General features: G+C 36.5%; 1 protein-coding gene across 1 annotated transcript in view; it reads left to right on the top strand.

Moving 5' to 3' along the window:
* The window catches only part of DEUP1 (deuterosome assembly protein 1), a 58404-nt gene that overhangs the window by 12045 nt on the left and 19922 nt on the right, over positions 1-26437 (top strand). Inside the window, exons 2-8 of the mRNA XM_033514393.1 lie at positions 4860-5069; positions 6044-6108; positions 9913-10084; positions 11377-11472; positions 16616-16750; positions 19511-19621; positions 22006-22218. Coding sequence (XP_033370284.1) covers positions 4860-5069; positions 6044-6108; positions 9913-10084; positions 11377-11472; positions 16616-16750; positions 19511-19621; positions 22006-22218 — 1002 coding nt within the window. The remainder of the gene's footprint in view (positions 1-4859; positions 5070-6043; positions 6109-9912; positions 10085-11376; positions 11473-16615; positions 16751-19510; positions 19622-22005; positions 22219-26437) is intronic.

Raw genomic sequence — 26437 nt, 5'->3', positions numbered from 1 at the left:
TCAAGTTAAATGAAGGCTTAACTTTTCCAGGCAAGCCAAATAGCTCAGGCCTCATGATGCATTTCTATAGAAGGTAACACAATAATACTTTTTAATTGCTCTACCACTGTACCCCAATACTAATTCTGAAAATAATGACACTCAGATAATTAGAAAACTAAACAGTGACTCCAAAGATAAAATAAATAAAATTAGTTAAGGCACAGCACCTGATCACCCAAGCATAACCTGAAAATGTCATCTTAATATGACCAATACAGTGCTGTATTCTATATTATACATTCTTATGCAAGTGAGCAATGTGAACTCCTATGACATCTCCTCAATTGCTATCTCTGAAACCCCAAATGACAACTTAAATGTCAGCACTGTTAATTACTTCTCTACGAGGTATTTCAACAGAATATTCACTTGTTGTGCTTGATTCAAAAAAGAAAAACTTATGCAATATTACAAAACTTCAAATTATCTACTCTTTGGTCATTAAATTTAAATATGACCAAAAGCAGCTTGTACAATTGTTAGCACATTTTGTGCTGTTGGAAATTAAAATTATCAAGCTATCAAAAAATAATTTAAATTCGGGATGAAAACAAACCACAGTTTGTTTCCTGTAATCTTCTCAGACAGTACAAAGTCAAATTTATGCTTCTAGAGTGTTTATTTTAATTTTTTTCCTATAACTTGCCTATCTTAACCAGGATAATTTTTAATAAATTCTCATGTCAGTATGGCACAACATAAAAACTGAGGCAACTGTGGCAGGATATATAGCAACAGATGAAATGTACAGTCTCAAATTTAGCAGTCTCTTTTTTAATTTTAAAGATCACAGACAACCGACTATTTCATTTGAGAAGCAAAAACAAGTTAACCAAGAAGAATTTTTGTCTATAGAGCTAGAAACCATACACATACTGTCACACCATAAAATATTTTTTATATTTTTATGCTTCAGTTGGAATAACTGCAAAGGAAAGACTATGCCGTACTGAAAGATGTTGCAGTAATGCTAAACACTGTTAAGAGTTTCCAGAAAAAGCAACTTTAAACAAGTGATTGTTCTTTTGTGCAGACAGTATCTAGCATTATACAGATAAAATTCAACAAAGATCTTAAGTCAAAACAACCTCATGCAATGCTCCAGGCTTGAGTCAGAATGTCTGGGAAGCTGTCCAGTGGAAAAGGCCCTGGGGATGCTGGTCTATAGGAGCTGAACACGATGCAGGGTGTGCCCAGGTGGCCAAGAAGGCCGATGGCATCCTGGCCTGGATCAGCAGTGGTGTGGCCAGCAGGAGCAGGGCAGTGACCGTCCCCCTGGACTCGGCACTGCTGAGGCCACACCTCAAATGCTGTGCTCAGTTCTGGGCCCCTCAGTGCCAGAAAGACATTGAGGGGCTGGAGCGTGTCCAGAGAAGGGCAGCGGAGCTGGGGAAGGCTCTGGGGAACAAGTGCTGCATTGGGGGGGCTGAGGGAGCTGGGGGTGTTTCACCTTGAGAAAAGGAGGCTTGGGCAGGACTTTATTGCTCTCTACAGCTGCCTAGAAGGAGGATATGGCCACGTTGGGTTCTGTCTCTTCGCCTAAATAGCAAGGGACAGGACAGGAAGAAATGGCTGCAAAGATGCACCAGGTGAGATTTAGATCCTACATTAGGGAAAATTTCCTCAATGAAAGGCTTGTCAAGCACTGGAATGGGCTGCCCAGAGAAGTGGTGGGGTCACCATTCTTGGAGGTAGGTAAAAAATGTGTAGATGTGGTGCCTGGGGCCATGGCTTAGTGGCAGACTTCGCAGTTCTGGGTTAGAGGTTGGACTCCATGATCTTTAAGGGTCTTTTCCAACCTACATGATTCTACCATTATTTTTTGTCATCCTTAGAGACTGACACAGAAAGACTAATTTGTAAGTGTCACAAAAACAGGCCTAATGAAACCTTTATCTCCTGTCTGCATTCTCCCAGAGCACTAAGCTTAATTTTCAGGTTTCCTTTTACATGATAAATTCTTACAATTCTCCACTCCAAGGTTTCAGCCTACAGTATGACATATCAATTGGTTTACCTGGCAAATCCTACTAAATCCAAACTATTTCTGTTCTTTCCTTCAGTGATTTCATAAGCTGCTTAAGAAAAGAGTAGTTTTCAGTTTAAACTAAAACCAAAATATTTTGAAACAGTAATCTTCATCTATGTCTATATTATGTCAGGATTTATCAACTCCTGCCAGTAAATTAGTTAGGCACTTTCAGAATCTTCAGGCACATTTTATGCCCGTCTCATTTTCAGAAGCAGAAATCCCTCTTGCAAAGGTTCTTTTTAAAATGTCATTCTTCTGTTATTGCTTACATCTTAAGGATTTTTTTCATAGATTTTATTGTCTCTCAGTGACTCCTGCATAGTTGTTGATGGATGGCTTATACTCAGCTATTCCTTTACTTTTCTGTAAATTAAGTTGGGGTGTCCATGTGCATTCAAACTAACATACAGAATGCAATTAATAAACTTTTATGGAGCTGCTATGAATCCATCATATAAATATCACTAAAATAATGTGGTTTCTATGCTAAAGAAATGAGTCTGTTTCTTATGAGAACTATACTGAGCTTACTGGAACAAAATGTTCAATCAAATCTGTCATCTGAGATTGCAAAGTAAGTTGTGAATATATCCTGTAAATACAATCTGTATTTAAAGTTAAATACACAAATGTACTTAGCTTTTACATGCTATTACATATTGCACTACAAACCCAACACATGTCAAAGAATTCAAGTGACAAATACCTAGGAAGGATAACTAGTAGGTATATAATCATTTATCACTGAAATCATATTTGAATTATGCTACTCCATTAACACCACCACTTTTATTCTGCTCCGAAAATATTCTATATTGAATTGTGCATTATTGCTTTAGTATTAGAAACTCTCAATCCCTAGTTACAGAGTCCAACATTTGGACTTGTTAAATTTCATCCCATTAATCATTGTCCAGCACACCAATCTGAAATCCCTCTGAAAGACAGCTTCCTAGCTAATGCCTAGTTCCCCTTGTTTTTGTAAATAGATCAGTGTAATACCTTGTCTTGTTTGACATTTGTTCACACTCCGTTGTGTACCTGCCCTGATCTACTTTCTTTTCCTGCAGAAATCTGCTTATAGTTTTCCATTAATTTTAATCTAAAAGCTGATTTGAAATGAGCTTTTCTTTTTTGACTGTCTATCACAATTTGTAAGGCATGTTCTTTAAAGTCAACAAATAACAGTTTTGTGTCTCATAAGGCAAGCCCTAGTCAAGAGATTATGTGGATGAGCAAAAGCAAATAGAAAAGGTCAGCAATTTGATATGGGATTTTTTTAATATAGAGGGGGAGGTATTTAGATATACATAAGAAAATTAGAAACACAACTCCAGCTAGTGGCAGTGGAATTGTCCTTCTAAAAAGCTTTGAAAATGTAAGTAAGAAATTTAAAAATTATTTTTCTGTATTTTTTTAAGTTGCCTCCCTCCCAATTCTACTTAGGCATGACAGATGGAAATTAAATTTCTGAATAACTGATTAGCACTGAGAGAGGATAAGACAGGGAGGAAATTAAAATATATACACTGGGAATATGGCTGAAAAGTTCATTTCGATTGAGCAGATGAAAAAATGGAGATTTGCTGGCAGTTGCATTAGAAGTCACTTCTAGTATATAGTACTTTAAATCATCTTAAAGCTCAGTATTTAAAATAAATATCCCCAAATTTCACTATTTAAAAAAAATCTCAAAACTATTTCAATTATAAGAAATTATATTTCAACATTAACTTAATTACAGTAAGTAAATAATGAAGAAAAGTGTAATAAAGAAAATGTTTTCAGGGCTCAGAGTGCAGCAATTGGTCCCACAGATTTCTCCTGTCATCCTGAGGGGCTTGGCTACAAGGGAAAACTCTTATTTTCCAGAATGAATGGCAAACCTCATCAGGGAGTTCCTGTCACTTGTTCTAGGCGACCCTGCCTTGGCAAAATGATCTCCAGAGAGATGACCTCCAAAGGTCCATTCCAGTCCTAATAATTCCGTCATTCTGTGACTTTCCCAAAACTTTGTATATAATTTTATTTTAGTCTCTTATTAAAAAAATTAAAATTAAAATTAAAAATCATATTTCACAGCTTGAAACAGCATTTCTGCTGACACAAAAACCATCTGCCACAGGACAGTATGTAAGAACCCAATGAAATAGATTATTCCTTTGAATGAATTGTATTGAATTTGAATGGTATTTAAACTGCTGTTCACTTGGCTAATTTCAGTAAACATAGTAAGAAAAAAAAAAAAAAAAAGAAGCCAAAACTAGACACGTAGTGCACAGAAATAGACTAGCAGGTCCTGACACTGCTCTGTGAAATTTCAGGGCAATACATACAAAGTGAATGGTACCATCCTGGTAGAAAAACTCACTGGTGTTTGAAGAGATGTAAACTCCCCCAATTTATTACTGTAAAGAGCTGAAATAGCTGTGATGCCTAAAAGCATTTTGTTCAGTAGGGCAGACTGAAGGCCACAAAAATGGAAAGACATCAGGCCAAGGTCGTTTGCAAAGTAATCTGAAAATCATTTGAAGCCCTTTGGCAAAAGCATAGCTAGTCATTCAGGGAGGAAAGGGTAATGTTCATCCTTTTCATTATCTAGTAATAAGTGTTTTAAGGGGATGGGAAATGAAAAAAAAAAACAAAAACAAAAAAAAAAAACAACCTTGCCTAGTGATTTCTTAAATTGTGGTAAAGAAAAAGCACATGTTCTTTACCGTCGGATCGAAGGAGGGACGCAGGGAGTGACCGCGGGATGTCCGCGCCGCTCCCCCTGCGCCCATAGGGGCAGTTCTCGGCCCTGTCCCGGGCCTGTCCCGGCCCTGTCCCGGCCCTGTCCCGGCCGCCTTCCCGCCTCGCCCGCCGCCGTCCGCGTTACCGTGGCGACGGGCGGGAGCCGCGGCGGGACGGGCAGCGGGGCTGGCCGGAGTGCGGGGCTCGTACCGCGGCCACAGCGGCAGCGGGGGCGGCAGGAGCGGAGCGGGGAGCACCGCAGGTAACCGGAGGGGAGGGGGCGGCCGCGGAAGCCCGGGGGGTGCTGTCCGTGCCCCGGTCTCCTCAGGTGTCCGGCGCAGCCAAGGCTGTCCCTGTGCCGGTGTCACCTCAGGTGTCCATGTCCTATGGCTCGTCCTGTGGCAGCATCACCCCTGGGGCCCGGTCCTTTTCCAGGCAGAGCCCCTTTGGCAATGTCACCTCAAGTGCCTGCTCCCTGTGGAGCCAAGGCTGCAGTGCCATGTGTCATTGCCACACGTCTGTGGGTTCTGGTACCCGTGTGCTTGAGAGCCCCACTGCTCTTCCCCACGAGGAATTAGGGCTGATTGATGCTCCCCCGTCACCCATAATGTTCTTGCATGCAGGCAGGCATGTCCCCACATCCCTGTGTCCTGCTGCACCCAGAGAACCGGACTGGTCTCAGCAATAGCATTAGTTCTGACCTTCCCGCCGAGGTATTTGAGGGCTGCACGTCTTGGGCTGCATCTGCCAGGCAAGGGAGTGACCAGTCAATAGGAATCCGAAATGCTGTTTGGGAGCGCTTAGAGCCTGGGTGGAGATTTGTCACGGCGTGCAAAGGAACAAAACGTTTGATGAACGCAGCCATGAATCTATGGCAAATTTAGATTCATGTGCTTCAGAGTGTCTACGCAAATCATTGACATCACACAACAGGGAATGATCCGAAACAAATTTCCATATGGAGACTCAGGGCTCGGTTCAAGCTCAGCATCACCTCTGGTATCTCAGTGCTGCACCAAGTGCAAGAATTGCTGTCAGAGAGCTGAGCTTACTCCCGAAGTTTTTGTCTTGCCAATTCCAGCCTGTAATTAGAGCTGCACTCCCCTGTCCTTGTTTTTTGCTATGAGAAAATTGCATAATATGAAATGAAAACAGAACTATCCAGTTTGTGCTTTTTGGCTATGTCAACTAATGCATTTAAGAATCTGAATTACTTGACTTTTGGTGTTTTAACAGGTTAAAACAACAATCAGTGTTATGGAGGAGGACTTAGAAGTGCTTCAGGACCAAGCTGTGACTATGTATGTAATGACTTACTGTCCTGGGAGTTGAATATACAATGGAATTGAATTATGTAGGTTTATTAAAAATGTGAAACACAAAATATTAATGATTTTGAAAGCAAACTTGATTCTCTATTTCTTCTGCTTTCCATGCAAACTGGGGAAACTGCTGATAATTAAGACATCTTATTGCTGTGGCTAATACTCTACTCACTGTTTCTGTTAGTTATTTAAATGTTTTAAATATTCATACCCGAACTGGGGGAGGGAAGGGGGAATGAAAGCTATGTGGGGTTTTATTAAGATGTTAAGAAACGTTATTTCAAAATTTTTTTTTAAAACTACTTGAAGTTGCTAGGCTACAGCAGTATAAACTTACATATCACAGCTCTTAAAACATTAAGAATCTTGAAAACAAGATTCATTGCTAAAGCCCTAGCCTTATTCTGCACAGATAATAACCACAACTGTTCTCCCCAAGTATTAAGTGCACTTTTCATAGGAACACATAATCATTTTTTATTTTTACATAATCCAAGTTTAGTTCTTTTAATGTTAATCTAAAAAAAAAAATGATACTATTTAGTTAATCTAGAAAATATGTTAGCACAAAGTCTTTCTAAAGAAGTGAGAACATGAATAATATTTGATGTTGGACCTCATCCCATTCAGCATCTTCAAGGAACACACAAATATAAAAAGTACTTCCCTACTTAACAACTGAAACAGAATATTTATCCATCATAATTTTGTAGGTAAACTTACTAACTGCTTTTCAAATAAACCTGTTTATTCTGTCATTATTTCCAAGAAACAACACAACGTGATACAATGCACATTAAACGTAAAGGTATTTCTTAAAATAAGAGAGGCATGATCTATCATATCTTATTCTGGCCCAAGAAAGTTTTTAATGGGATTTAAAAGTGTGCTGTGTCATACTGAAGAATAATGCATGCGCTTTTCATGATAGATATAAATTGCTGCAGTAAAATATTCTGATTAGTGTGCCCCCCCCTTTTTTTTTGCTTTGAGGGAATCCTTTTTTCATATCATATCTATATGATTTGCAAAAGTAGCCATATAAAAGCTTGAATTAGAAAACCCCAAAGGTACTGCTGTTCTTTGGCTACAAGTCAGAAGCCTATTTCAAAAATTCAAGATTCTGCCTCGACTTTATTTTAATAAACATAGGAAATTTCCGGCTATTTCAGATGAATCTAGAGGAATTTCTCCCATCATAAACCATCATTCTTGCTAGCTAGTTATTTCTATTAGCTATACAAAGAATGTGGAAGAGTAGTTTAGGATACACCTTTGCTGAAATGAAACAATTTCAGTCTTACGCTGACAGTATTCCAGGGATAATGCAGTGCCTTTAAAATTTGGGAAAATGGCTGAGTAATGGTGGTGAAAATAAGGACAAATACATTCCAGCTGCAAGGACACATGAATCACAAATTGTCTATCCATAGATGTGCATGATTCAGTATGGCTGCAAGTTGTTAAATAAGTTAGTTGTAGTTCTTATAATGGAACTTCAGGGTAGAAGATTCTGTCACAAATGGTTTGTATATTTCCTATTTTTAGAGCAAGGTTTGCAATAATAAAATGAATTAATATTGACTGTGGAAGCTGTGGTAAATATTGAAACCTAATGAATATACTATGTAAGACTAAGTTTTGTTTGTGTTTGCATAAATATGGCCATACTTATTTTCCTATTTGTCTAGGATGTAAAATGTAAATAATAAGGGAAGAAAGTATTAAGCCAAGACAGACAGTATGAACCAAACATTTCTTAATTCATCTGTTTTTTTAATATCTGTAAAATAACTTTATTCTAGAGTGTATGGACAATACCATTCTTTCTATGTCTGTTAGGAAACACTCAGAAAAATGCAGACATGTGCAGAACCCCAAAGCAAAAGATGGATAAATAGAGCTAGAAAGGTCTAACTAGTGCAAAAATCGTTTGTGATAAAGGCCTGGAGGTGGTAAAACTTTTTATCTGGATTTTTGTCTAAATTTGCATGAAGATAAATAGTTATTAATGGCAGAAGAATATGACTCATCTTTATTTTCACTTACATGGAGACAGGATAAAAGAAGACTAAGAGCTTACCTATACCACTTTAAAGTGAGATAACTTTAAGTGTTTTGAGCTTTTTCAAAGTAAATGAACCAAAAAAAGAAATAGCTGCCACTTGCTGAAGTACAAGTCATTACTTCCCTGTATGATGAATCCATTCCATTCCCAGCAAACTGGGAATGCTGACTCTGCCTGAGTTAAAAAAAAACATGCCTACTTCTTTGCTTATGAGAAAATTCGGTTCTTTGTGTGTTTGTTTACATGATGTCTTATTAAACAGAAGTAACCACTGCATTCCACATCCAGTGATCAAAATATATTCTCATGACTGTGGTGCCATATAATTGGCCATATTGTGAGGGGGTAATTAGCACAAGTGGATTAAAGCAATAGTTACTGTGGCAAGCAGCACCTCTCTTCTAGTGAGCGGGGATGTCTGGGGATCTGTTTTCAATACCAGAGCCTTGATACAGAGTAGTTTTGGTAGTAGAACAGCAGCAGTAATCTACAGCTTCCAGTACAGATTTCCTTTTGCAGCTGCCAAGTGTGCTTAGAGGATCCAGGTAAGGAATTAGAGAAAATGAAGATAGGCTGAGAAGCTCTTTCACTCCCTTTTATATAATGATGGCTTTAGATTCAAGAAGCATGCAAGAGCTGTTAAGAGAAACTTTTTTTAGAAACAAATGCAGAATTTGCCATGTGAAGGAAGATCTGAAAGAGGTGGGTGAAATTTAAGAGTGAAGGGTGTCAGCCATGGTGGATCTGAAAGGGTAATCTGATGATCTAGGCTAGAAGTTGTATTCTTACTTGCATAACAATATTATTATTATTAGATTATCCATGTGACACAATAAAGCAAGTGCCTGCTTCTGAAGGCTGAAATCACATACCTGAGTCATTGCTGGTGGTTCACCAAAGTGCTGCCATATGACATTTGAGGAGGCTGGAAGTGCACTGGTCTTTAGAGCAGTATCAAGGAAAAGGTAGTCCTGATGCAGCAGGTAGACCTTATAAAGCAGTATAGCTTTATCTTCTGTTTTCAAAATCCCATTTTATATTCCACCCAGAGGCAATCAGAGTTTACTCATCATTAATGCTACTTTTGAGATGCGTTCCAGGCACTTGGGAGGGAGGTGTTTTTGTTTTGAGAGACATACATCACTTGCTTACACTTTCGTTATTGTCATTCTGTGATTCATATTAAATATCAAAACGGCACTGCAACAGTTTTAACATTAAAAAGTCATTAGGATTTATGTGTGCATTTAAAAAGCCCTTCCAAGCTTAACATTGATACTCTTACAGTTTCAAGGATTTGTGGATGTAAAAGAAGTTTTAAAGAATTCAACTTTTAAAAACCATGCTATGTTTTAATTGTGGTATTATAAATCTTAACAAATTCGCTCAAATGTCCTGTAATAATTATCAAAACAATTTAAGCACCAAATAAAAGATTTGTGATAAACCCATATCCATCATTAAGGAGCTGTATTTTCAGTTCATTGCAGTCAAAAGTTGAGCATGCAGGCAAACTCAAGATTGATGAAGTGAGGTTGCACCTACACTTGAAAGCATGATTTACCTTTTCTATTTCTTTCTTTCTTTCTTTCTGTTGCTGAAAAGTGGTTAGTTTGATCACAATTAAAATAGAATTGTAGCAATGTAAAAAAAAATAATTTGTTTTCTCCCTTATTCTTTATTTGAAAAAATAAATCTCTTTATGTTTTTAGAGCTTCTCCATGTGAAGCTGAACTTCAGGAATTAGTGCATCAAATTGACATCATGGTAAACAGAAAGCAAGTAGAATGGGAAAGAAAGATGAGAGCTTTGGAAGCAAAGATGGATATCCAGGATCAAGAATTAGCAAGTACCCAAAGCAAACTGGATCAAAAAGGTCAAGAGGTATTTAAGAATATCACATTCCATAAAGAAAGTATTTATTCTGGTAGTTTCTTATTAGTATGCTTTAAATTCTCTATAAGACTGTTTGTTCTATCATGTAAAATACCAAACACCCCTTAAAGGTCACTAATTATCCTTAGTGTTTTGTTTTAAAGTGTGCTTCTGTTCTGAAAAGTGATTGTAAAAATGTCATTTAAAATCTCATATTTCTTGTATTTCCCTAAAGTCTACATCAAATATTCTTGAGTTAGCTGTAAAAAGATAATTTGATGTTTTTCCTAAATGCCAGCACTTCTTATCTCATCAGAAATTTTAAATGGAAGAATGCAGTTCAAATAGGTTCCCAAAATTATGTCTTTGTTACTCCTGTTTATACCTGTTTTTTAACATTTTACAAGATATATCTTTGTAGGATAATTTTATTCATTGTGAAGATTCAAAATGTATTACTACTTAGACTTTCTTATGAAACTTCAAGCCCCAGTGTACTTGATATTGTCTGTACTTCAGTGGCTTTTCTGCTGAATAATTATTCAGAAGCATCAAGAAATCCTTGCATAGCATTCAGTTCTAGTTCAAGCCAGCTGAATTTAGGTGTTTACACAAGGGCAGCCTTGTGTGAGCTAGGTGGCTAAATTGCCGTGGGAGTTTAAAAAAGGGAGTGACTCTCCCTAATGAGCAATTAGGAACTTGCCCTTAGTCCCTGCAGTCAGAAGAACCAAGAGAGGAATTCAAGTAGCCCATCCTCAAGGCATCAGTTTATTTACTGTGCAGAGACATTATCTGAAATACTTTAGCATATTATACTGAGCTTCCAAATGCCCCTCCAGAGAAGCACAGGTGCCATGCATATTTCTCAGGTCTCTGTGAAACTGTAATAATTCATGATACTGCAAATGGCACTGCACTTAGGGAGCTGAAATGAGTCTACGGTGTCTTCTGGTAATTTATACATAAATACTGGAAGGTAATTTGTGTCATTTTATAAGCCATGCAAGGAAAATTTTCACAATGGGGAATACCACAGTTGGGTTAAAAAAGCTTTCAGAAATGGTCTTTCATGACAGACTTGTACAATAATAATTTTTTACTGTAAAATCCCTAATTTGATGTTGACACAATCTGGGTCTGTGGTATGCAGTTTTATTACCAAGTTACTGAATTAATACTTATTTTTAATATCTCTCCTTAAAGAAGCAGTCTTCTTTCAAAGTTTCAAATTACTTTCCCAAAAATCACTTATTTTGAAGAATGTCAAAAAAGGTACATTTGAATGCTTATTTTAACTTTAGGTGGGACTACTTCAACAAGAATTGAAAAACTTAGAGAAAACTAAAAATGAAATGGCTCAGAGTTATGAAACTCAGCTTCAAGCACTGAAATCTCAAGTAAGAAAAATGTCAGTTTCATTATTTTGTGATTGCAGTATAAAAAACTTACACATGCCAAATTGTATAGATGTGCCATTATGGATTTGGGAAAGATGAATCGTGTCATACAAATGATGATGGCTACAGCTGCCTACCAGGCTCCATTATAATTTATGTACTGTCGTGTCGAAACTCTTCGGATAGATTTTGATGTGGATGTGACATCTGTTATGAAGACAGATACTTGATTTCCTAACTTCAGACTAATACACTAAAGCCTTGGTGAATGAATAAAATAGGTAATTGGATTCATGTTAGTATGATTCTGAGGCACATTAGGGATTTTAAGATTTATACTGTGCTTGTCATGTCTTTGCTGTAACTTTTGCTGGCTTTATTTTCCCTCAACTGTTAAAGTGGCCTGATAGCTTTCCATAAGGTTTCTGTTGTATCAAAACTGGTGTAGCCCACATTGATGATGTTGGGAGTTTTTTATTTATTTCAGAGTGTTCTTGCAGCCCCAAAAGCCAGTTATATCCTGGGCTGCATAAAAAGAAATGTGGCCAACAGATTGAGGGAGGTTGTTCTCCCCCTCTTTTCTGCGGTGGTGAGGCCCCACCTGCAGTGCTGTGTCCAACCCTGGAGTCCCCAGTACGAGAAAGACTTGGACCTGTTGGAGTGAGTCAAGAGGAGACTATGATCAGGGGGTTCTGGACAATCTCTCCAGTGAAGACAGGCTGAGAAAAAGGACAAGGGTTTCAAACTGAATGAGTGCATATTTAGATTGTACCTGAGGAACAATTTATTTTTTTCAGTGAGGGTGATGAGATATTGGAACATTTTTCCCAGAGAAGCTATGGATGCCCCATTCCTGGAAGTGTTCAAGGCCAGACTGGATGGGGCTTAGAGAAAGCTGGTCTAATGGAAGATGTCCCTGTTTAAGGCAGGGGAGCTGGACTAGATGATCTTTTAAAGGTCCCTTTCAACCCAAATCATTCTATGGTTTTATGATTCAGTTTGGCTGTGTTTGCTCTGCACCTGTGTTTTTGTTTCTTCAGTATTTTCTACTTCAATCAGGAATCTAAACTCTTAGCAAACTCGAGTTGATTCTGTTTCTCAGATTTTAACAACTAAAGTAGACAACTCTGCATTGTTTTTCCTGCTACTTTTCTGTTCCCTTCACTGGATTCTCCTACCAGAGACATAGTGATATAATTCAGAATTTCCGGTCACCAGACTTATTATATAGTAAAGTCAGATTGCATAAATTGAATATCATTATTTTCATTTAGAAGTGGTAGTACACCTGGGTTCATCAGATGAATAAATGTATTACTTATTCTTAAGGTTATGTTGTCTTTATATTTTCTTTTACATATGAAAAAGGATTTGGAAACCATTTCTGTAAATAGGCAGTGAATGCTTTGGCTGTTTTGTAATTATCACTTTTAATCATTTGGGAAAGTAGCTAGAAATAAAATCTGGTTTATAATTTGCAGAATTACAGAAAATGTTCATCTTAGCATGATTATTGAGAAGATAAACACACAATGAAAAAGTGTGACATTTTAGGCATAAGTAGTAAGGTATCTTTAGCAATGCAGAACTATCCTCAAAATATAGTACACCTCTCTTCTTTATAACATTTGCTGCAATATTTTTCATTTCTTAATGAATTTTATCTCATGCTAAAAATACTTGCGTTTATATTTCACATTTTTGGTAATATCTTCACTAAAATTGAACCTTCTGAAATTGAAAGTCCAGGCTATTTTTCATAAAGATTTTTTATTTTAGAGTTTTCAATTACCTGTTTCATGGGCAAATGCAACCTGTTTTCTATTTTATTTTTTTAAAGAACCTGACATTTTTTAACCTACTAGCTTTTCTCTTTAAACCTGGTTATATTTCTTGCCCAAATTCTCCTTTTTAGCAAACCTCTCAGACCACTTAACCTTTCTTTGAGTTTCTTGGTTGCTTCTTCTTCTGTCTTTATGCAAGAACTTTGGATTTCTAACACCTAAGAATATACATCACCTTCCCAATCCATGTCTCCAAACATTTAATTCTCTCAGTCATCCTATTTATTTTTCTAAAGGTTCCAGCACTGATGCTGTTTGCATTTTATTTTCCAGTCCCCATTCCTCTCCTTTGAACAAACCTTATTTCTTCATGAAATATCCACCTCGTTCACCTTGGCTGGAAAACTGTTGAATGCCTGTGTTGGGGGGCTTGCCTTGATTCTCTATGTGATAAACAGAAGTCTGCCCATCAAACAGTTCCTAGCACATATGCTAGACAGTAGGACTGTCCCACTCTGCTCCTCTAGCTTTTGCACATCTCCTTATTGAGTTTCTTTCCTGAATTAAAGTGCTGCAGTGTCTGCAGTGGAATGACTTTAATGTCCCCAGTTCTCAGCTACACAAACTCGTATCTAAAATATAGACCTTCTTTGACAATATGAATCTTTGCCTTATCTCCTTTGATCCCCTTCTTTCGGTTCTTATTCTCACTTGGAAGTTATACCACCTTCTGAACTGTAGAATCTTACGAGCTACAATTTAGTTTTGCACAAAAACTAAACTAGTGTGTTTCTGTTTACCAATAGCATTGTATCTCTCTCTAGAGGAGTATTCTTAAAATCCCTCCCAAGATTTGTTCCTTCCTCATCTTGATAGAAATAGTGAGGATCACTTTTTCTAGCTATCAGAATGCTAGGTTATTCAGAATAAATTTCTTTTCTGTGGTCCTTTGTGCTTTTTTCCCTTGGTACTGCTAAAACCAGCTGTTTAATGAGCAGTATTCCCTCTGAATTGACTGTATGCCTTTTGAATGCAGTAAAATCTACATTTTTCTTGTATCAGGGAAATAATTCCTGGTACGTAATCTGAAACTCCTAGGCCACACTGCTGCATTCATTCAAACATGCAGCATTTTGTCATAACTAAATAGCAAAAGCTTTCAAGGTGTATCTTCATTACTTTGATTCTTATTTTTCTTTTTTTCTTTTTTTCTTTTTTTTTTATATTAATGTCTAGTAGTTATTCTCTCTTTGAAAGTGATGGAAATCTCTCAGCAAAAGAACACGGAATCATTCTTGCTCTAAGAAGTTTGCACCTAATTTCCTCACTTAGACATGTAAAAGCTACATCTGAGTTATCCCAGAATCTACAGAAAGAAATGGACACCCCCAGAATACTATTCATGCCAGTGTATGACAAGAATTTAAGATAGCTGAAATGACTAAGCATTTACAGGCAGCTTTTTCTGATGCAGACTATCTCAGGCTTGTATGTCAAACTTTCAGAAATCTAAACTAAAATCGATTCTACCCCAGAACTCACTAAAATGCCTTTTTTTTTCTTTTTTTCTTTTTAACATGTACAACATGCAAATAGAAAAACTTGAACCTTTTAAAACAAATATCTGGCCTTTAATGGAAGGGGTTTTGGCTTTTAGTCTAGTTTCCAGTCATCATAGTATCCAGACTATAATTTGCCTTCAATATCCTTCTGTCGTTAAAAAGACTCAGACTAAATTTTCACATTTTGGCCACTCTGTTCCATTTTAGACTGATTTACTGATTTGTTGTATTTCCTAACCTTTTTAGCATAAACATTCCAATACCTGTCTTATCTGAATTTAGTCTTCCCAGGCAGTTCACATATGCCATAATATATTCAAGAGCAAAACTGTTATTTGAAAAAGAGTATCTTTCTTCCAAGGTCAATGAGTTCCATGTTGTTTGAGCCTGGATACTCTGACTCATTTTAAATATTTTATCTTAACTCTGTTCTCTGGCAAAGTCAATTTCATATATAGGCAGCTTCACTGCAAGACTTTTTATTTGGTTTTGAAGGTGATAACTCAGCTCTGTGTGCCCATGTTACAGAATTGCTATTCAGACATTCCAAGTTTGTGAAATCTATGCCTGGGCCTCTTCATATAATGGAATTTTCTCATCCAGGACAATCTGTCTTTTTGTTATCTTTTCAATTAGTTTTTGCTGTCCCATGTTATGATTCTCAAGTTCATCTCAAATGTGTCTAGGAAGTTTGCAGAATATTTTTTAATTAGTTTCTGTTATGTATCTTTTCTGGACTTCTTTGGCCTTGTTTGTTGTCTGAACAGACCTCAATTGCTCATTCAGTGTTGACTCAACAGGATTCCATTCCGTTTCCAAATAACAGTTCACTTTGAGCTGTTAACAAAACTATGACATTTTGTGGATTTTGTTTGGGTATACAAAGAACTTTATATGAGAGTCAGTTTCTTTTTTAATTCATATACTTAAATGTAAAGGAACTAAATAGCAAAAGACAAGATCAGTATCTACTGTAAGCTTCTTTTCTGCACGATATTCTTCCCCAAGTTCTTTCATTCACCTTTCCTTAAGACCATATTTTTAGTGCTTCCTTTATCAATATCCTTGGGTTTGCATTTTTTTTTTTCAAAACCAAATGTACACGTTCCTACCAAACAGTATTGCTGTTCTGTATCAAATCTGTTATCAGAGAGACCCTTTGTTTTGTGCAGTGCACTGAACTGATGTGAAAACTGGCTATTTTTCTGGAGAGGCTGGTCCTTACCCTGGTGCCTTTTCTTCTGTGCCTCTGACTCCTAAGCCAGGCTTTCATGGTGACATCAGTATGCAGTGTCTGTTGTCTTTTTAGTGTCTGATTCTGAGACCCACTCAGTGGTACCAGAAGACTGTAATCATCACAGACAGAGCATTTTAACAATTTTCATCATAAGAAAGAAACACACAAGTTCAGAGTACATTAATGATAATCATTCTGAGTAGTGAAGCACCCTTTAAAAATGTCAACACAAGATGGCAGTAAACAAGTATAGAACATTCCATATGAACACTGTAGAGGAAATGATTCTGTGGGTGACAGTGCCATGGAGAACTCCAGTGGAATTAAGTAGTTGTCAAATGAACCCATTGGAGCAGTTAACATTTATATGAGAGCTTAGTCTTGTTCATCTGTGATAACTTTATTAATTGATTTTAATTTTATTAATTGATTTTTTTGTTACATTGATCAAACATTTAGAATACTAAAACAGCAGTTGGTGATTCTAATTTTAAGAAAACTTTGTCCATGTGGTCATCCTTGATAGATTCTGCATATTGAACTCTAACTTTTGATTTTAGTTCTCAAGATTGACACATAGTTATGAAAAGCTACAGTCACATCAGTTAAAACAAAAAAAGCTCGAAAGTAGAGAAAAATATGAGGAAAACTTGGAGACATCATCTAACCCAAGGAATTTATACATGAAACTGGAGGTAAGAATAGTATGACATTATATTTTAATTTTATTATGCTTCTAGAACTAAATTTTGATTTGAAATTGTAAGCTTTATTTCACTCGTAATTGTACAAAAATTGTATCATTGTCTTGCTGTGACAAGAATGGTTCTTAGTTTTAATATTATTTAATACCAATTTTTTTTGTAAGTGTAACTATAAATAAATTTTACTGCTTTCCTGGTGAATAGATGTGTACTGGATAACACAGTCTCTTGAGGCATGAGAGCTTATACATATGCACGATACTGTCACATAATACCTACCATTAATTCAAGTTTTGTAGACCTCAGGACAACCTTGACCACATTGGTCTACACAGAAAAAAGGATTTAGGATTGGGAAACTGCTTGTTATACATATATCTTGTCAGCACCCATATGCCTGAGGCAATCTGTGACCTTGACCTCAGTGCCTGATTTCCCTGGGCAATGTATGAGGAAGGATAAACACATCCTCCAGAATCCAGCATACTGACTGGGGGAGTAGATAATAGATGCTGAGGACAGGATTCAGTTATATTCCCTATCCCTTTGGACACAGGCTGGATTTTATTTGACTTATTCTTGAATATGGGAAGATGCTGATTTTTGTTCTTAATTCCCAGCCTTGACTTCTCAGAGGTTACTTTATGATCTGCAGAATAATCAGGTATTTATTGGACCAACAGGAAAGTTAGGCAAGACAGAGAACTTGTAAAGAGTGTATGCCCAAGTGGTGTCTTCTCTCCAAGTACTCTTCTGGCTGCATTCACTGGGGCAGAAACTGACATCCAGTTGTCACTTAAAACTGAGCAATATAGTGTCTAGGTATGCTAATTTTTGCTGCTTCTTTTTTACCTATCCAATAAATTTCCTGATATCCTGAGCTAAATGAAACAACTTCAAAAGGAAGAATTCCAGAGCCTGTTGAAAAATAACATTTGTCTGATAGGTATAAAACTAACATGGGAAGATTATACTTCAGGTTCTGTCTTGAAAGATTTTTACACTGAATCTTCCATTTATGGGAAGAACAGTCTAACCAGTAATCTGATGAAGCATGGAATGATCACAAAATTCATATTTTCTCTGTCCATCCTTTGTGAAGAGCATAATAAAGTAGTGTGTGCTCCACATGCTTACTGTGCTGGGTGCTGTAGGCAAAGCAAGGAGAGTGGTACTAGGTGATATGGGAGCTGCCTGCCCAGCTGCTAAGCATTGGGTAGACTTAGGCATTTATGATGTAGATTTATGATGTAGATGATTTGGACACTTTGAAGACTTTGCAATCAAGAAATTCAGCTCTAGAAGATTTTAAGTAAATCCTACTTTTAACCCATATTAAACAGGGTCTTAGGATCTGTGTTTTGGACTTGCCTTTTATGTTATTCCATAAGATCTAGGACTGACTTCTGTGACCTTCAGGTTCCTGTGTCTACATAGACACATCCCAGCTCTACATGATGTTGGCTGTCTCTTCCACATGGGAGTTCTCACCATCAGAAAAGCTACGATGCTTTGGACGGCAGCATAGCTGCATGTCAACTCATGCCAACATCAGCTACCACAAGAATAATAAATGGATTGTACATCTATCATTGATATATCACTACTGTCAACTAATTTGAGAATAGCCTTACTCAAGATTAAAATGTGAAAATAATGTAAGACAATGCTATAATTTGATTAATTATGCAGTATAAAAAATGAGTACTTGGAATATATTCAGCAAATTCAAGTATTCAGGAAATAATTACTGTGATGAAAATCTACTAAGCTCAGCAGTGCTTTAGTAAGGCCTTGAACCTGCAGTCCTCATTAAGTAGTCTGAAACTCCATTTCTATCATGTTTTATAAAATAGGAAGATGTTTATTGTTTTAAATGTCAAAGCAGATATTAGGGCAGCTATGAAAGAAGATTTGTATTAATCCTCTATGTTGAGAAATAAGTTTTTTCAGTAGCCATAAAAACCCTTATTGTTTTAAATTTGGGGAATATGCCAGTTTAGTTTAATTATAAAATATCATCTGCCCTTTTGGAACAACATTTCCATTTGTTTTCAATATATAAATCAGTGTACTGTTATTTCACTAAATTTTCAGACTAAAAGAGCAACAGTTCTAGTAACTGAAGTTCTGCTTATTTTTAGGATATTGCCTTCAAAATGTATTTGTGTACATATAAGGTTTGGCATGAGCTTAAAGCAAATTCAGATACACTATAAATATGAATGTAAGTGCAAATACAAAAACAATATTAGATAAATCTAATATAATAGAATTTCTTAAACAGTTTTTTGTTTAAACCAGATGAAATCAGAACCTGAAGCACCAATTTTAAAGAGAGCAAGAAGTAAAAAGTGAGCACTTTGTGCCTGAATATTAAGGGTTTGATTCCCTGCCGATTACCCTGCTCAACACTGATATAGCTTTAAAGTCACAGGAGCAACTATCCAATAAAATTTGTGTATCATAGTAATAATTCTAATATTTTATAGTTTTTATTCAATTATTATGTTTACACTCATTGCTCTCAAATCAATAGCCCTTAAGACTTGTCTTTCTCTGGTGGGGATGACTGGATGGCTGGTTTATAGAATTGTTCTTTCCTTTAACTTCTTTCCAAAATTATGGAAGGATTAGGTATTAATTTAAAAACCAGATTTTTCTTAGAACGATAAAAATTTTAAAAAAATTTAGATTGAGGAAAATAGGTATTTTGTCTATGTTTACTAGCCTTGTTTTGTTATCTTTCAGGAATATAAGGCAAAATCACAAGAATGGGAGAATGGGACAACCTGTGTAAATAATTCTGTTTATGTAGATATGCAACCAAAATTATTGCCTGAGAAATGTAATTTATTTCAGGTAAGATTTCTACCTTCCTGTTCTAGGAAGAAAATGAACTCTTTGCTCACCTAGAGCTTACTTTAACTTAATTTTTAAAAACTAAGCTTACAGTGAATCTTACAATGCATGTCTATATTGATAGTGAATATATGACAAGGCAGAACCATACTGGAAGATCTAATGATACATGATCTTATTTTCATTTAATTGTTCTCATGAAAATGAGAAAATGAATAAGGATCATGATGAAAATTATAGCATTTCTATTTTTTTTTAAAAAATGAAACAATTACAAAAACCAGTGAATGTTCCTTTTTACTTTTTAAGCATATTATGGAGATGCTTTTCCATGCTATTTACTAATATGCAATTAAGTGTGACAAGTTATTACAAAGTATCTTACCAAGTAAGTACTGCATGCCATTAAGGTGTTAATGCAAGTATGAAGTTCATTCAAATCTGATAGCCTTCATTTTTTTTAAGATCATAAATATATGCTAGTATCATTTATGCAGAAAAATGAATTTTCATATGCTATTCCAGAACCAGTCTTGGCATTGTTTGTTGGATCACTTAGCCCCTTTTTTCATATTTTTCAGCCTTTTAGTTACCATGCAGTTCCTTGGTTGACTTTATGATTATTTTCTACTTATCAATTTGTTTATTGCTTTTTTTATATATAGACTATTGATGCTGCATATTTTTATTTTTTAATTCCTTCTAATTCAGAAAAACATTTAATTAAATAATGTCCTGATGATGTATCCTTCTCTAAAAAAAAAAAAAAACTTACAAATTGACTGGGCCACAAGACAGCTTGAAAATTAAGTAAAGGGAAGCCAATTATGTTGCTCACTGATTCCCTTTTCCACTGTTACTAAGCTCATTGGATCTTAATCTAGTGAAACACTTTCTTAACAATTCCTATGAGACTCTTTACACATATCCAGAGTTTCCAAGGATTGCAGTTATGTTTTGGGTTTAGCTGCTGAGAGCATTATATTCCAGCAATTGCACTTCCATACAAATGTGTTCAAAAAGCAAGTCTTTGACTAGACAATTTACTGATGACATGTTGATTGTACAGTTAGACAAGTCAAAATAGAGTACTCAGGGTGATCATTCACATTTTTCTGTTGAAGCCTTCATTGCCATCAGTGAACTTGCTTTGAAGACAATTTCCTTCACAACTGTAACATAACACCTACTATTTTTTGAAGTACAAGTCTGATAGACTGTTACCCTTAGCTGTTTCAAAAGTGTTAATTGTTCCTGCATCTTTGCCGCAAATTCATTTTTCATGAGATCTTTGATTTCTATTTGGAGTCTTGCACTATATTTTTCACAGGATGCATTGACACTTTGGTATATCCAAGTCCATAACTTGCATGTCAAAGGGACCTTATTTTTTTATCTACAGAAATGAAGCCAATTATTTTTGCTTTTTATTTGATATGCAGCCAGTGGTCCATTTTACTTAGGTTCTCAGCCAACACAAATTATGGGGATATAGTCAATAATGTCAAAAACTGTCTAAACTATGACTTCTTGCAGTCCTTGTCAGTGAAATATGGTTTTTGTAACCCTATTTATTTTTACTTTATATTTTCTTGCCCAACTTGATCTCTGCATATGATATATGATTTCCAGGTTGTATTTTGTGGTCAATTTTTCAAGTAATTCTCAGTCTTCTGAAAGATTAGTGCTGCTTGTTAATCTCCAAGTAGTGGGATTCATGTGGATAGTTTTTTAAACAGCAAAAACAGTTGCCATAGTAATTATGCTTCTTCACAATGCCTGTGGATTCAGAAATACTGGCAATACCAATTTTCTAAAGTTTTGTTTTTAGGATTTTAATTGGTGCAAAAAGCTGCATGGGGTGTAGGAGTCTGCCGAATGTACGAATTATTCTTCCCCAAGTTTAAGGATAATGATCTCAAAGAAGTACAGTTTCTGTAGTAACTGAGCTGTTTGTACATGACCTATGTAATGGTAGCCCTCTAGTCAAAGGTTAATATCTATCATGAGGCACACACACACATACAGCTCCTACTGAGTTCAATGAATCAAAGAAGAACATTTCTCTCAAATTATTTCTCACAGGTAACTGCTTTGAGTAGGTCATCATAATCACCTTTTTCACGTTTGAGGCTCATTAAGTACTAGGAAAATACACAGTACAGGAGAAAAAGATCCTTGAAAAACTCCTGTGCCCTTGAAGGTTCTTGAAACATTTTTTTTTACTGAAGGCAAGTAATTCAAACTGTTTGAATTGTGCCATCTTTTCTAAGCAAATCCAGGTGAAGATTGGTATAGCCTTATGATTTCAGTAGTAATGGTTTGGTCCTAGCAATTTACATACAATAATTGAGTTTAATTTAAAATATTTTCTTGTTTCATAGAAGCAGACCCGAAATTATCAACTCCAAATATGCAATAAGAAGCAAAACCAAGAAGAGCTAATTACCTGTACCCAGCCCAAAAGTGAAAATGATGATTTGATTATTGAAAAGCTAAAGGCAATTGTGAATGAAATAGCAAGAAACAAGAATGAACTAGTAGAAGAAAATATGAAACTCCGTGAGGATCTAAAAATGTACCAAAATCAGTGCCAGGTAGTAATAGGTTTTATGATGACTGTAGACTAATGTTGGAAAATCAAAATGAGATGCCTACATAAATGTACATTATTCTGTGCATGAACACAGAATAACATGGGAACGTTATGGGTTGTTTGTTTTTAGTAAAACAGAAATAAGTTTGATTTGTAGTGGTATATTTTTTCTCTTGTCTATGTATCTAGGTTTTTATAACTCTTCTATATCCATGGGATCTACATGAACTTCCCCTAGTCTGGTTCTTTGTATATAAATGATTTCTGTGAAATCTCTTTATCTGATTTACATCTTGTTCATTGTGTCATATAGCTAGTAAATAAGCATATACAAACATGAATGGTATGCTTTGTTAGTTTTGAAAGAAGACTATGCAGTCAATTTTTTAAAAAAATTAAGTTTCTGGCCATGTAAAGAACCATCAGGTTTTATCTTATCCCTAGTTTACTGTTTTTCATCATAGCACTGATCTATGAAGAAAACATTTGCTCCCCTTCTTTTGGTCATGGTATATGATTTCTGACAAGATTGAGATAATACAACATCTTTACAACTTTTTTTATTATCTCTGTTTGAAACATATCAAGAATGAGATTCTCATGGATATTTTTTTCTGGTGACATATACCAGTTATGCTTTTGCTTATTTATTTAAGCATTTCTAGGTTCAGTAATATATTGAATGGCCTATAACAACTTCAAATCTTTTTGGAGTAAGATTTATTTCTGTTTATAGACAGTCTTGCAGAGTGCTAACAAGTATATGCAATATACTTTATAGGAATTAGCATATACATGGCAGAGGTTAATTTCAGATTGTGTTGTCAGGTGTTGTGAGAAGAACCAAGTTTATACATGCCAGTTGCACATTAGTTCACTGAATCTTTTGCCTGTAAACAAGTTATCAGTGTGCAATCAAAACTTCTGTTTTGGGGCCTGTTAAAAAGGCTGCCATCTATAGCAGTGGGACTAGAATATGAAGTGGAACAAATCATGGCAGTTGGAGCAAGTGGATATATGCTGTACAATGGAGAGATTGTGCTGTAGCCTTGAAGAAAATCTTCAAGCAGGAAGAATTTAGGAATCACGTATTCAAGAGAATACAGGAGCTGTAGGAAGCTTGAAGACACTTTAAGTAGAAGTGGAGCGAGATGTACATAACAGTGTCATCTAAAGGGCAGAAAGTTGCAGAATAACTGTGTTGGTGGTGTGGAATGCTGCTATGTTGGTTAGAAAAGCTGCATTTGGAAATAGATGCATAAGGGAAACACTGATGTCAATGTATGGTGAAAAGGGGTAGCTAAGGGAAAATATTTTTTTAGGAATGTCTGTATGAGAAAGAAGAAAATGCAAGGCCCGTTGTAAGCCAGAAAAGGTAAGCAGGCTTGTATGAGAGAGAATCAGGTGGAGGATGGCAGTAGTTGGACATGATATAGGTAAAGGAGGAAGGAGTGGATGGGAATCTTGGTGTGGAGAACTGTGATGGCAATGAGAGCAATAATTGTTGTGCTTCATATATTCCTCTATGCCTGTGATCATCATGTGTGCTTCTAATTATTTCACTTATACTATTAATTAGCAAATAATAAAGTAAAATGTATGGGAGACCAGCTTTTTGACTTTACAGAAAATACAAAATTTAAAATATGTAAATGGAGATTGCATTCTGTTTCTCTACCTTGTGAATTATCTGACAAATTTATCTGCAGCCATAACATGAGAGGTAACCTGAAAACATCACATAAGGGGCTTGGTTCTTGAAAAGTCAGCATTAGGTCAGGTGCTGGACACTAATTTACATTAAAATGCACCATATAATTGTATTTAAAATGTTGAGCAGTGTATTGGATTTGTGTTGGAAGGTTTTGGTAATGAGGGCACTCCAGGGATGGCCTCTGTGAGAAGGTGCTGGAAGCTTCCCCCGTATCTGACAGAGCCAATGCCAGCCGGTTTCATGATGGGGCCACTGCTGGGCAAGGCTGAGCCCAACAGCAGTGATGGTGGCACCTTGGGATTAATGTATTTTAGAGGAGGGGAAAAAAACCCTGTGCAGTGGAGAGAGAAGAGTGAGAATATGTCACAGGAACAGCCCTGCAGACCCAAGATCAGTGCAGAAGGAGGGGCAGGAGGTGCTCCAGGCACCAGAGCAGAGATTCCCCTGCAGCCCCTGGTGCAGCCCATGGTGAGGCAGCTGTGCCCCTGCAGCCCATGGAGGTACAGGGTGGAGCAGAGATCCACCTGCAGCCCCTGGAGGGACCCAGCCAGAGCAGGGGGATGTCTGAAGGAGACTGTGGGAATCCTGTGCTGGAGCAAGCTTGTGACAAACCTGTGGTCCTGTGGAGAGAGGAGCCCACACTGGAGCAGGCTTGCTGGCAAGACTTATGAGCCCCTGGGGACCCACAGTGGAGCAGCCTGTTCCTGAAAGACTGCACTCCATAGAATGAAGTCATACTGGAGGAGTTAATGAAGAACTTCAGCCTATGGGAAGGACACACCATGAGTAAATTCATGGAAGACCATCTCCCTAAGGAGGAACCCACACTGGAACTGGAGAAGAGTGTGAGGAGTCCCACTGAGGAGGAAGGAGCAGCAGACAAGGTGTGATGGACTGACCACAGCCTCCATTCCTCATATCCCTACAGCACTGGAGGCAAGGAGGTAGAGGACTGAGGAGTGAAGTTGAGCCTGGGAAGAAAGGAGGCATGAGGAGAAGGTGTTCTAAGACTTAGGTTTTTATTTCTCATTAACCTGCTCTAATTTATTAGCAATAAATTAATTTCTCTGAGTCGAGACTATTCTGCCCTTGGCAGTAACTGGTGAGTGATCTCTCCCTGTCCTTATCTCAATCCAAGAGCATTTCTCTTGTTTCTCCACCCTGTCCAGCTGGGAAAGGCATTGACAGAGTGGCTGTGGTGGGTACCTGGTATCCAGTCAGGGTCAACACACCACAAAGAGCTTTGAGTAGAATTAGAACAAGAGCTGATCAGGAACTTTTTGGGACTTTGTTTTGATTGGGAAGCTAGTAGAAGCAAAACTTTTCACAGAAGGAAATAAAAGATTTAATGTTTTTTTCAACTTGAAAAAGGCAGGCTATATGAGATGTTTTCTAAAAAATTGTAAAGTTTTCTGCTTCAAAATTAATTTTCATTTTAACCAGATGCAATAAATATTTTCTAAAATTATAAGTGATACATAACTAATTTTTTAACTGATATGTAAAACTGTGAAACTCTTGACCTGAAGTTCTGCCAATTATTATTGCAGCTGCTGCTGTGACTGCTGTTGCTCCTGCTACTATTTTAATTCACATGAAAATACAATTTATGTAAATATGTGTGATGACAGCAGTCTATCACAGAAAATATTACTTCTGCCACACAATTGTGTGGAATTCATTTTCCTTATCCACGCCAGAATGAAATCAGAAGGGTAACTAGCCATCTCCCATATTCATATGTTATAAAACAATTGTGGCTATTTCTTGAATGTTGGAGTCATGAAGATGAGTATAAGCAAGTCTTACCAACAACTTTAACAGTTCATTAAGCTTTATTTCACTTGAATATACCCAGAATTGCATTTTGATGTTTAAAAAAGCTCTCTTGGCCTTAATGTAACAAAGGATAAGATGAATGAGTCCTTATATGCAGCCCCCCCCTAAAAGAATCCAAAAAATGCAAAAGCACTTCATATCTGTCCTCAGCAACCCTTTCAGCGAGAGGAAGACCACAGGCTTCTTGGAAGGAGGGTCATTCTCATAGGAGGCTCTAAGGGAAATAAACCTTTGAAGTTCTTCCTTGTAGTGCAGTTTCTAGAATCCAGTTCTCTTTTGAAATTTTAAAGGCTTTATTTTTGCTCTTAAAGATGGAAGCTTTATTCAGATAAAATGAAGAAATTAGGAAAAATGTGAATGTTTTTGGTGTAATAGTTTGAAAGGTAAAGGCTTAATATCCTTGGAAAAATCTTTTTTTTAATGCTTTTGGATCTTAGGTGAGAAGCAATACATATTTTCTGGATATTACTGTTGCAAGCACTGATTATTATTGATACTTTTGTTATTTGTGGGTTATATTTCCAATTTCTTATATTTAGTATGTTTTCAGTATATTTTTCTGGACTTCATGTTTTATCATGCCAAATGTAGTATGTGTCTTCAGGTTGCCTAACACACGATCAATCAGAAATTAAAGATAAAAAACAAAAAGGTTTGTCAATTTCCT

This window comes from Parus major, chromosome 1 (assembly GCF_001522545.3).
Source record: "Parus major isolate Abel chromosome 1, Parus_major1.1, whole genome shotgun sequence".
NCBI lineage: Eukaryota > Metazoa > Chordata > Aves > Passeriformes > Paridae > Parus > Parus major.
This window is presented reverse-complemented; position numbering and strand designations above follow the sequence as displayed.